The 12,126-nt window shown below is 42.2% G+C and overlaps 1 protein-coding gene, 1 long non-coding RNA gene and 1 pseudogene across 2 annotated transcripts in view; 1 reads left to right on the forward strand and 2 right to left on the reverse strand.

Annotated features, from left to right (window-relative positions):
- Nucleotides 1-8,293, forward strand: part of LOC134484040 (uncharacterized) — a 33,781-nt gene extending 25,488 nt beyond the window's left edge. The window contains exons 2-3 of the long non-coding RNA XR_010061350.1: nt 59-160; nt 4,114-8,293. This is a non-coding gene — a long non-coding RNA (uncharacterized LOC134484040). The remainder of the gene's footprint in view (nt 1-58; nt 161-4,113) is intronic.
- LOC134484039 (small ribosomal subunit protein eS24-like) overlaps nt 1-11,275 on the reverse strand; it is a 28,642-nt pseudogene extending 17,367 nt beyond the window's left edge.
- The window catches only part of Araf (A-Raf proto-oncogene, serine/threonine kinase), a 64,988-nt gene extending 53,662 nt beyond the window's left edge, over nt 1-11,326 (reverse strand). The window contains exon 1 of the mRNA XM_039100021.2: nt 11,201-11,326. Coding sequence (XP_038955949.1) covers nt 11,201-11,251 — 51 coding nt within the window. The 5' untranslated portion in view covers nt 11,252-11,326. The remainder of the gene's footprint in view (nt 1-11,200) is intronic.
- Between the last annotated feature and the right edge of the window lie 800 nt (nt 11,327-12,126).

Consider the following 12,126-nt stretch of genomic DNA (forward strand, 5'->3'; position numbering starts at 1 on the left):
TGTGGGTATGGGCTTTAAGACCCTCATCTTAGCTAACTGGAAGCCAGTCTTTTCCTAGAAGCCATCAGATGAAGATGTAGAACTCTCAGCTCCTCCTGCGCCACGACATGGACGCTGCCATGCTCCCACTTTGATGATAATGGACTGAACCTCTGAACCTGTAAGCCAGCCCCAATTAAATGTTGTCCTTATAAGAGTTGCTTTGGTTATAGTGTCTGTTCACAGCAGTAAAACCCTAACTAGGCACTCTCTCCCCACAACACAGATTTGAACTTACCCCACAGCTTGAAATTCTGTTCATTTTTTGTTCCTTTACCTTCTGTACTCCAGTTTGGACAGTTTCTACTACTATATTCAAATTGCCTAAGTTTTGCATCTGTAAAATGCAAATATGCTGTTAATACCATTTAACTCATTGCATTTTTTTTCTATTTGGTCTTTCAAAGTCTCTTTTGAACTTGTGGAATGGAGTTATAATGGCTACTTTAATATTCCTGATTACTAATACTATGTAGTCTATGTTGATCTCAAACCCATGTATCCTTGAACTCTGCCTCAGCTTTCTGTGTTCTGGACTACTCTGGCTTGGCTCCTAGCTGTGAGTAAGTGTGTGTGTGTGTGTGTGTGTGTGTGTGTGTGTGTGTGTGTGTGTGTTAGACCCCAGGGCCTCACTCATACCAGAAAAGCACTTTACCACTGAGCTACATCTCCAACTCTATGCCTGGTTATTTTTTTTAATAATTTTTATGTGCATTGGTGTGTGTCAGATCACCTGGAACTGAAGTTACCAACAGTTATGAGCTGCCATGTGAGTGCTGGGAATTGAATCTGGGTCCTCTGAAAAAGCAGCCGATACTCTTAACCAATGAGCAGGGCAGTGATGGTGCATGCCTTTAATCCCAGCACTAGGGAGACAGAAGCAGGCAGATCTCCAAGTTTGGGGCCAGTCTGTTCTACAAAGTGAGTTCCAGGACAGCGTAGGCTCCATAGTAAGACCATGTCTAGAAACACCAAATAAAAAAATACTTCTCCTATTACCTTTGTAGTTTTCTTTTTGAGATTTATTATATTCCTCAGGCTAGCCTTGAACTCACTTTGTACAACAGGCTGGCTTTAAACATGAAATCCCCCTACCACAACCTACCAAGTGCTGCCTCCTGTTTCTCTTAAGCTATCAACCACACATTGTGCTTATTTGCTTTGTGTCATTTCAAGTTTAGTCTACTCTTCTGAATGTGTTTTTCCCTTTCATTTCCAAATAATTCCTTAAACCTACCATTATTTTAGAGTTTTTCTGGTAGATGTTAAGTTTTTCCTTCATTGTCTTGAATAACTTTCATAATGTTTTTTAGCTTGTTCCAAATAGCTGGTTAGGATTTTGATCTGTTGTGAGCTAGTGTCTCTGGCATGTATTCATTGTCTTTAACAAAGGCATCTCATCCCTTACTCTCCCATTCCTATAACTGCATGGGATAGCCCCCTGTACATTTTACTTTGCTCTTCTTTAGACTAAATTAATGTTCCTGAACTTTCTAAAGAAGATGGGGTTCAGGGTAGATTTTCAAATGTCAGAGCTCCCTCTTCCGCTGTTTTTGCATAGTGCTGAGAATTATGCAACTTAATGTCTGAGTTTTCTTGGCTCTGTTCCCCCATGTTGAAATGCACATTCTTTTCTCACTGAGATAACACAGCCCCCAATAGAGACCCATGTCTTAATTCCTAGATCAATTGTTCTCATGTGACAAAAAGAAGTTTTTCCTATTGTAATTGCATGAAGCATTCTAAGATGGAGATTCTATCCTGAATTATCCAGCTGGGTCCTAAATACAAATTACATGGAAAAGGCAGAACTAGGTAGCATAAACAGAACAGGAAAAATGTGGCTACAGAGACAAAGATTGTGGTTATGTGCTCACAGGCCAAGGATAGCCAGCAGCCACCAGAAGCTAGACAAACAAGTATGGGCTCCCTTGGGGCTGGAGAGAGGATTCAGTGGTTAAGAGCACTGAGTGCTCTTCCTGAGTTCAATTCCCAGCAACCACATGGTGGCTCACAACTACCTGTACAGTGTACTCGTACATATATAATAAATATATATAATAAATAAAAGAGAATGGATTCCCCTGAGGCTCCTAGAGGGACACTGGTCCAGTCAATATTCTAATCTCTGCTGATTGGTATTGATTTTGGATTTATAAACTCTAGTTATGAAAATGTGTTTGTTTCTTTTTTGTGTTTGTTTCTGCATGCTACGGATTGGCTGAATGGCCTCTTGCCTGCTAGTCAAGCATTACATCCCTAACCTTAAATTTCTGAATATATTTTTAGGCAGGGTCACACAATGTAACCCTGGTTCCTGGAATTTTCAATGTAGACCAGTCAGATCCATGTCTGCCTCTGTCTCCTGAGTGATGAGATTAAAGGCGTGCACCAATACACTCACTGGTTAAATTTCTCTTTTAAGTGACCAGTTTTTGTGGGGGAGGGGTGATTTGTTAGTTACAATAGGAAACTAACACAGTTAGATACCAGGAGAAGAGTGTTATTGGGAAGAAAACATTTAAACAGGTAGAGGCTAGAAGAACCCCATTGAGAACCATGACTTTAAAATTCTAGATTGCCTAAAACAAACTGTAGAAACATGGATATTGAAGCCAATTTGAGAAGAATATGGTAGAAAAAGTCAATGGATCATGTTAGATAATTCATACATCAGGAGGCAAGCTTATATAAATATGACCATTACAGGTGCTGATAAAGAGGGCTCAGAAGAAAATGAGGAATAAGTTATTAGAAAGCATAGGAGACGTTGGAGAAATGGCTCAGTGGTTGAGAGCAGTTGATCTTGCAGAGGATTGGAGTTGGGTTCCCAATACCTACCTAGATTAAGCAGGTCACATCTGTTTATAACTCTGCTGTAGAGATCTTCTAGCTTCCAAAAGAACTTATGTACAATGTACACACACACACACACACACACACACACACACACACACACACACACACGCAATTAAGATAATGAACAAATCTTTAAAAGAAAGGCAGGAGATGTACTTCAGTTGGTCAAGTTCTTTCCTAAAAGGTATGAAAAGAAAGAAACTCATCTCTGTGAGTTCAATCCCCAGCACTGCACAAAATTTGGTGAAGTGGCACACATCTTTAATCCCAGAATTTGGGAGATGGGAAAGGGGAGACCAGGAGTTCAAGGTCATCTTGGACTAGAGAGAAAGCCTAAGCCCTAATAAACCTAATGCCTTATTTAATAAACAAAACAAACAAAAAACTCAAATGAAATCAAGAGAACAAATCTCCCCCATTAACATAGCAGAGCATGTGCCCCTGGGGTATGGTGGGGCATCTTTTGAGTATATTCCCAAGAGTAGTATTGCTGGGTCTTCAGGTAGATTCATAGCAGCCTTGTTTGTGATACCCAGAAGCTGGAAACAACCTAGATGTCTCACGACAGAAGAATGAATACAGGAAATGTGATTCATTTACACAGTTGCATATTACTCAGCTATTAAGTATGAGGGCATCCTCAGTTTTGCAGGCAAACAGATGGAACTAGAAAATATCATCCTGAGTGAGGTAACTCAGACCCAAAAGGACATGCATGGTATGTACTTACTAATAAGTGGATATTAGCCAAAAAACAAAAATGTACAGAATACCCAAGAGTTCACAGAACTCAAAAAGTTTAACAAGCTGAAGGGCCCAAGTGAGGACCACCTCAGTCCCCCTTGGGAGGGAGAAGAAAACACCCACAAGGGGGGAGGAAGGGGGAACAGGGAAGGGAAAGAGAACTGGTAGTGGAGAAGCGGGGAACATGATCTGGTATTGGGTTGGGGAAAAGGACTGAAGCCCCACCGGTCAGCAGAAAGAACGGAAACAGGTGACCTCGGGAGGTTGGAGGTGGGGGGACTCTCCAGAATGTATCAGCGACCTGGGAGGTGAGAGATTCTCAGGACTCAAAGGGAGGGATCTTAGACATAAGGCCCTACAGTGGGGAGAGGGAACTTGTAGACCCCACCTCTAGCAGAAAGACAGGGCTTGAGGGATAGGATTGCTATCCCAAAGTCAAAGCTCTGACCCATAATTCTTCCTGTCTGAAAGAACTGCAGGGATGGAAATGGAGAAGAGCCTGAGGAAAAGGAGGTCCAGCAACAGGCCCAAAGTGGGTTCCAGCTCAAGGGGAGGCCCCAAGACCTGACACCATTACTGAGGCTATGGAGAACTCACAAAAATGGACCTACCATGACTGCCCTCTGAAGACCCAACAAGCAGCTGAAAGAGTCAGATGCAGATATGTGCACCCAACCAATGAACAGAAGCTGCTGACCCCTCTATTGAATTAGGGAAAAACTGGAGGAAGCTGAGGACGATGGCCACCCTGTAGGAGGACCAGCAGTCTCAATTAACCTGGACTCCCTGAGATCTCTCAGACACTGGATCACCAACCAGGCAGCATACACCAGCTGAGATGAGGGCCCCAACACATATACAGCAGAAGACTCCTGAGTCTGCGTTCAGTCAGAGAAGATGCACCTAATCCTCAAGAGACTGGAGGCCCCAGGGAGTTTAGAGGACTAGTGGGGTTTGGGATGGAGACGTCTTCGTAGAGACAGGGGTTGTGGAGGGGTATGGGATGGCAAATAGTCAGAGGGTGGACCAGGAGGGGGATAAATTTGCTGTGTTAAGAAAAGATTAATAAAATTAAAAAAAAAAACTCTCCCAATAATCTCCCCCACCCCCCGTAACTGGTCTTACCTACTTTGTGAGTTCTTCTTTTTCCCACTGTGGTTTCACCCCCTATCACTAGATAGGAGGGAAAGATAAACATAGGGTGGGGAGAAAGAGACAGAGATCCCTAAACCCAATGTCTCTCCTTTTGTTTCTTCTTTGAGCACAACTACTAACAAACTGCAACCAATCCCTGAACAAGCACCTACCGCCAACCATGCCTATTGAGGCTCTAGCATTTATATACCCTCTGAAAAGTTCCCAGAATTCCAAATGTCACAGGATTGTAGCAACTACCTCCCTCTAGCAAAACCATACCCCTGGTAAAGCATGAGGCAAATCATAGTCACCTGCTGTGGTCAGTCTGAAGTGGCCACATATCCCTACACCTGAGATTAAAATGAAAACATATTCTTATAATATTTTTGTGTTTTTTAAAAGAAACAAAACTTTCAGCATTATCACTATACCACCCCCCCAAAGAAATCCAAGACCCAAAGTATCCAACAGCCAGGTATGGTGAAGCACGTCTGTAATTCCAGCATAACAGAAACTAAACTATGATTGTGGTGAGTTCAAAGCCAGTCTAGTATATATACTAGACAGTCTCAGGCTAAGTATGTACCTCAGAGGATAGAGTGCTTCCCTAGTATTGTTGGGAACAAGCAAAAGAAACGTATTCTAAGTGCTACCATTTCATTTTCAGATTCCATTTAATTGTAGGGAAAAACTAAATTCAAGGTCTCAGGTCCTAGGGGAACTGGGGACTTCCCTATAGCTGAACAGTTTCTTTTGAAAACAGTTGTCTGAGTCCAGACATCTCAGGAGAACTTGTAAGAAGATAGATGTCTAATTCCAGCCATCTCAAGGACAACTTGTCCATTTTGCTGGCAGGGTCAAACAAGTCCATGCTCCCAGGTCTAGGAACAAACACCTATCCCACTTCTCCAAATGTTTTCTTAATTGTCTGTTAACCAGTAAAGAATATAGAAATTGTTGTTATCCCAACAGGGTTGCCTTATCTGGCCTCTGAGGGAGAGGATGTACCTAATTTGGCAGAGCCTTGATGCATCAGGGTGGAGGGATATCCATGGGAGGCATCCTCTCAGAGGTGGGAGAAGGTCTTAGTGAGGGGGAATGGGGAGCAGCACTTGGGATGTTAGTTAATTAATTACAAAACAAAAAGAGAAATTGTTTTTATCTAAACCAAGGTGCATACATTGTAAAAAATATCTAACAAATTGCCTATTATGCCAGAATTAACAACATGCAGCTGACTCGCTCATTTGTCTTCTTATCACTCTGAGCTCTGGACCTAATAATGTCTAGCAGAATGAATAAAGGACCTTGAAGTTAGGTGCTCTGAATATGGCCCAGTCTCCAATGGTACTCCCTTGCTTAACCCATAATGTCAAAATACAGTTGGATAACATAGCAGTTTTCTACCAGCTCTCCCCTTGCTTTGTGTTCCAAATCTTTAAAACTGTTGTACAAATCTCAATTCTGGGATACAGTTCATATCTGAAACTGGTCACCTCCCTGAGCACTCAGAAAATAAAGTTTTTTCAGCTTCCACAAGAAACAAACATTATGTACAAGGCTAGGGCTTCATTTCCAGCATCTGCCTAGGTCCGCAAGTCAGCCCACTGGCAAAATTTCACAACTGCCTCTAACTTTAACTACAGGGGACCTGACCTTGTGGGCATCTACACATATATAGCAAACACACAGACACAGGCACTCACATACATTAAAAGTAAATAAATCTTTTAAAACTGTCTATCAATTCTGGTTACTTATTTGTGTAGTATTATTTTTTAGTTTCTTAAATGTTCAATCATATCAACTATAGATTATGGATTACATTCTCTTATCTGATAATAGACACAATGTTTTAATATTTATTTTTATTTATGTGAGTATTTTGCTTGTAAGGATGTATGTGCACCACATGTGTTCCTGGTGCCCACAGAGATCAGAAGATGGGGTCAGATGCCTTGGAGCTAGATTTATGGATGGCTGTGTATTCTGGCCACAATGTGTGTTCTGATAACTGAACTTGGATCCTATGAAAGTGTTCTTAACTACTGAGCCAACTCTCCCACTCCATAGTTTATTTTTATTTTCTATTCTTTCAAGACAGGGTCTCTCTACATAGGGTCTGTTCTGGAACTCCCCTTAATAGACCACACTGTTGTCAAACTCAGAGGTCTGCCTGCCTCTGCCACGCTTATTTCTTTTCTTCCTGTATTAGTTCCATGGCATCTTAGAAATCCACAGGCATCTCAAAACCGAACAGAAAAGGTTTTAGGAAAGGAAGGAAGAAAACCAGGTGTGATGGTGCACACCTTTAATTTCAGCAATGGGGAGGCAGAGGAAGGTAGATGTCTATGAGTTTGAGGCCAGCCTGATCTCCACAGTGAATTTCAGGCCACCCAGAGCTACATACTGAGACTCTGGTTCAAAAAAATAGGTAAGATGGAGATAAACCAAATATGTAGGAAAAAACTTTATAAACAAGTAAAATGAATGGTGAATTCTGACAAAAAATTATCCTTCTGAAATACATTCAATTTCAAAGTAGTTTGTTCTTGCAAATTTGTTGTTGTTATTTTTTGAGACACGGTTTCTTTGCATAATAGTCTTAGCTGTCCTGGAAATCCCTTTATAGAACAAGCTGGTCTTAAATTCACAGAGATCTGTCTTCACAGAGATCTGTCTGCTTCTGCCTCCCAACTTCTGGAACTAAAAGCAAGTTCCACCAGTAAATTTATTTTCTGTACATTCTCAGAAGTTTCAAGCCATTCTGTCACATTTCAAAATGAATGTTCCTCCAAACCACAACAAAATAAAATTACTATGGACTGGAGAGATGGCTCAGTGGTTAAGAGCCACTGACTGTCCTTCCAGAGGTCCTGAGTTCAATTCCCAACAAACACATGGTGGCTCACAACCATCTGTAATGGGATCTGATGCCCTATTCTGGTGTGTCTGAAGACAGCTACAGTGTACTCATATAATAAGTATACCCTTAAAAAAACTATTATGATTCTAATCAGTATTGTATAATGGTTTTTCTTTCCAGTCAAAGTCTCTTCCCACTTAAGTGTGGATTGTTTTTATTTGCTGCAGCAAAAACAGCTTATCTTATTCAAATGGCTCTGCACAGTGTTCAAATTCATCCCAACTATAGGTTGAGTGTCCTGCATGTTGGAGACTGCTAAAGTCCAGAAGCTTCGGTGTTTCCTTGGTGTTAGGATCTATCTCAATGGTTTCCCAATCCAGGAGTGAGACCTCAGGAACTTAATTATCTCTCCTCCTACAACTTGATAGAGCTTCCTCTCAGGAATCTGCTTTAGATGTGTAACATAGCCTACTAGCTTGTTGGGAACTTTTTTGACTGGGGATAATGGGTTCCATATTCCCTTCTTAGTGTATGGAAGTCCTTAACCAAGCACTTATAGTAGTAGTACTTCTAGATGATGACTATGGTCACCTTCACCGTTTTGTTGAGAATAAAGCCCATGTTGCCATGTTGGTGAGTTCTTGTAAAAGAGGCAAGACTATTTTTCTAATACTACCTTGCATCTCTGCTTGCAGAGTGTATCTGTCTCATTTGCAACTTAATCTTTGGACCAGATGTTTTCTGCTCAATTTCTCAAGTAGGTATGTCGGTCATTAAGTGACTATGTATGGGAGACTGACAGTACAAAATTAATGTACCTTAAATCTCCCTTACAACATAAGGAAATAAATCATAAGTATTTCTTTCCTATACTTATGATGCCAAACATAGGGTAAGATAGTTTCAAGGCCTACAGGTGTTTGGCATACCAATCAACAAATTTCACTACGTTTCTTCCACAACTCTGAAACTCAAGCAATGCCTGTAAGTCTCCAGCTAGTAATTCTTTTCTCTGTCTCTCTTGTTTCTCCCTTGCCTAGGGATAAAAAGGAGGTTGAAACCTATGCTGAGTTAAGGTGGTTGTGGGGGGTTTTGAGACAAGTTCTCACCATGTTGTAGCCCTGTCGATTTGGTCCTCTTACCTCTGTGGTCCATACAATTAATATTACAACTTTAAAGTATGGAAAGCAGAAGTTAACTGGTACAAGGAAAACATAACTTAGCAACAATGAAAAATATTTATCTGGAGCCAGACAAGCCTTTAATCTCAGCACTCAGGAGACAGAGATAGATGGCTATCTGAGTCAGAGGCTAGCCTCATCTACAGAGCAAGTTCCAGGACAAGCAAGGCTACCCAGAGAAACCTTGTTGTAATAGAAACTGAAAAGAAGACTATTTATCTGTAACTCAGAGTTAATAAGTAAACATAAATAAATGTTATGGTGCTAGAGTTAGAATTTAGTATTTTATATTCGAGGCCACTGAGCTACACCTCTAGCCTTCAGCTTTTTGACATGGAGTCTTGCTGTGTTGTCCAGAGTGGCCTGCATCTGTAATCCTGTCTGCACCTGTTTGCCCCCAAAGCCAGCAAGGTAAGGTCAAGTTAAACAGCCCAGCTAACACGTGTACATAGTGTTGAACCCAAAAACTGAAGACAGTCTTTTCAAACAAAAGATGAAAGAGTTTTGAAAACTGGCCCTGAACTTGACACTTCAGAGGAGTGTCATCAAACTTCATATTCATTATAATTTAGACAAACTTTCAGACCACAAATCAAGTTAGAAATAACTCACATAGTATCAACTTTACTTTTTTCTCCCTGAAACAATGTCTTGCTCTATTTTTCCAGGCTTGCCTGAAACTTGTGATCATCCTGCCTCAGCATCTGGAAGCACTGGGACTACATGTGTGCACCCCTATGCTGGGAACAGAATTAATGTTTTATTTGTTTTGGAAATGAAACATTATGTTAGAAACAGTAACATTTCTGGTACTCTCTCTCATCCTTTCTTTGGAACTTTAATTCTGAGAACAGAGACTCCATAAACTGAAGTAGGCCAAATCATGAATAACTGTCATGGGTAGTATTTTCACCCCAGCAACCAAAGACCAGTGAACACATCTGCATTTAACTGCCTTTTTTTCCTTCTAGAATAAAACCCTGTTTGTCCCTACCTTGCAGAAGCACTAATTCCCTTGCCCTTTGAGTCTCGGAAACGTTTTGCATTAGGCTGCTAAATAATTCAAGGTCAAAAAGGGTGGGCAGGTTACAAATTAACACTTGAAAGCAAACTCTTGGGGGAAAAAACAAACCAGTTTAAAGTAATACATCTTTTTTAAAGTAGATCTTTAGAAAAGGTTAGCCTTACTGCTTAGGAACAGTGAACGGAAACCCAAAAGGCCTGTAACTGGAATTTTAAAGTGAGCTAAGGTAGCCTCACTACAGCTGTTACCCACACCCCATGGCTTCCTCCACAGATCCTTGGTCCCCAATAAAGAATCACCTTCAATAGTGAAACACCCAGTGCCAGGGACTTGAGCATTCCGACCTAAGTCTGAAACTAAGAAACTCTTTTTCCCTGCTCCCCCTGGACCCCCGCTCCCCGTAACTACACAAATTCAGTGATTGCCCAGATGTTAATCCTATCTGGCATTAAAACCCTCCTTCCTATTCGTGGCCCAGTCGATGTCAGAGCTCTTGACGGTGGTGCCGCCAGTTGAGCTCTTGGGGCTGAGGCTTGAGCAGGGGACGCAGAGGCGTGGGTTGCATCTGGTAGAACCCGAGCTGCTCGCGGGGGTGGGGATGGGGATGGGGGTGGGGTATGGTGGGGATGTCTAGGGCCTCTGCTTCCTGAGGCTTGAGTCAAGCTCCTAGCCCGCCTGCCCTATGAGGTGACTGACACCCAGAGGCTGGGGCAGGGCGACACAGACCCCATGTTGTCTGTCATCTCCGCCCCCCGCCCCGAGAAACCCTATTAAGGGAGACGGGGTAACCCGGAGCACAAATGCTCATCTTTCCAAGATGGCGATTCTGGTAAAGATTCTCCCAAGGGGCCATTCACCTTTCTAGCCTGACGAAAATCACCGAACAATCTCGGAAAGCCCGCCTCACTCGCACATACAGTGTACGTGCACTGTTACTATTGGCGAGCGACAGCTTGCTTGTTGGCACTGAGCATGTGCCCAGTGAGTCCAGGGATGCAAAGACCCCTCCCTCCAAGCAATGCAGGAACCTGAGTTTAACAGATTTAGGTCTAGTTAAGCACTGAAATAAGATCTTTACTTGGCCCTGAGAGGCTTTGCCAGAGCCTGACCAAAACAGATGCGGATGCACACAGCCAACCATCTGACTAAGCGCGGGGACCCCAAAGGAGGAGTTAGGGAAAAGACTAAAAGAGCTGAAGGGATTAGCAACCCCTTAGGAAGAACAACAATATCAACCAACCAGACACACATACACACCCACAGCTCCCAGGGACTAAACCACCAACCAAAGAATAAAGAATGCACATGAAGGGACCCAAGGCTCCAGCTGCATATATAGCAAAGGATTACCTTATCTGGCATCAATGGGAGGGGAGCCCCTTGGTCCTGTGGAGACGCCATGACCAGCGTAGGTGAATGCTAAGGCGGTGAGGCAGGCGGGAGGGGGTGGATGGGTGGGGAAGAACCCTCAGAAGCGGGGGGGGGGGGGGGGGGGTGTGCGGGGGCGGAGGGAGGGGACAGAGGGTTTAACTGGGAAGGGAGATAGCATTTGAAATGTAAATAAATAAAATAGCCAATAAAATAAAATTTAAAAAAACCTTTTCTTGAGGGTGTTGGGATGTGGATTTCAAGTTTCTCAGACCTACATTGTGGAAAGGTAACAGTGAGTTTACTGGGGTTGGTGGGTTAGTGATGCAGACATTTAGTGTCTAGGAATAAGTGACCCCAAGGTCTTTGGGGTGTTGTGTATCTGTGAATAGCATGGAAAAACCCCCTGGAGTCGAGTTGTTGCAGGGTGATTGATAGGTCTGTGGGCTTGGGTCCATTTGGTGTGTTTTGGAGGGAAACTGCTATGAGTCTATGGAATCAGATCTGCACCATGTAGGGGTCAGTAACAAGTGATCCTTATTTCTGAGATACTGTTGTTGGTGGTGGTTTTTTGTTTTTGCTTTTGCTTTAAAAAAAAAAAATCTGGTCCTTGCCTTCTTATAAATTTCTGCCCGTGATTATATCTGCCTTTTATTTTGATTTTTTCTTAATATTTTAAGAAAAATACTAAGACCTTGAACATGCTAATTATGTTCTCTTAGCAGTTTTGGTTTTAATTATTTTTCCCCCCGTCGGTTTTTTGTTTTTTGTTTTTGTTTGTTTTTTTTTTTTTTAGATTTTTGAGACAATCTGACAGTCTTTCTTTTTGGCCCAGATGGCTTGGAACTCTTTGTATAGTCCAATCCAAACCTCATATTTGGGATCCTCCTGTCTCAACTTCTCAAATG

Source organism: Rattus norvegicus, chromosome X, assembly GCF_036323735.1.
Source record: "Rattus norvegicus strain BN/NHsdMcwi chromosome X, GRCr8, whole genome shotgun sequence".
NCBI lineage: Eukaryota > Metazoa > Chordata > Mammalia > Rodentia > Muridae > Rattus > Rattus norvegicus.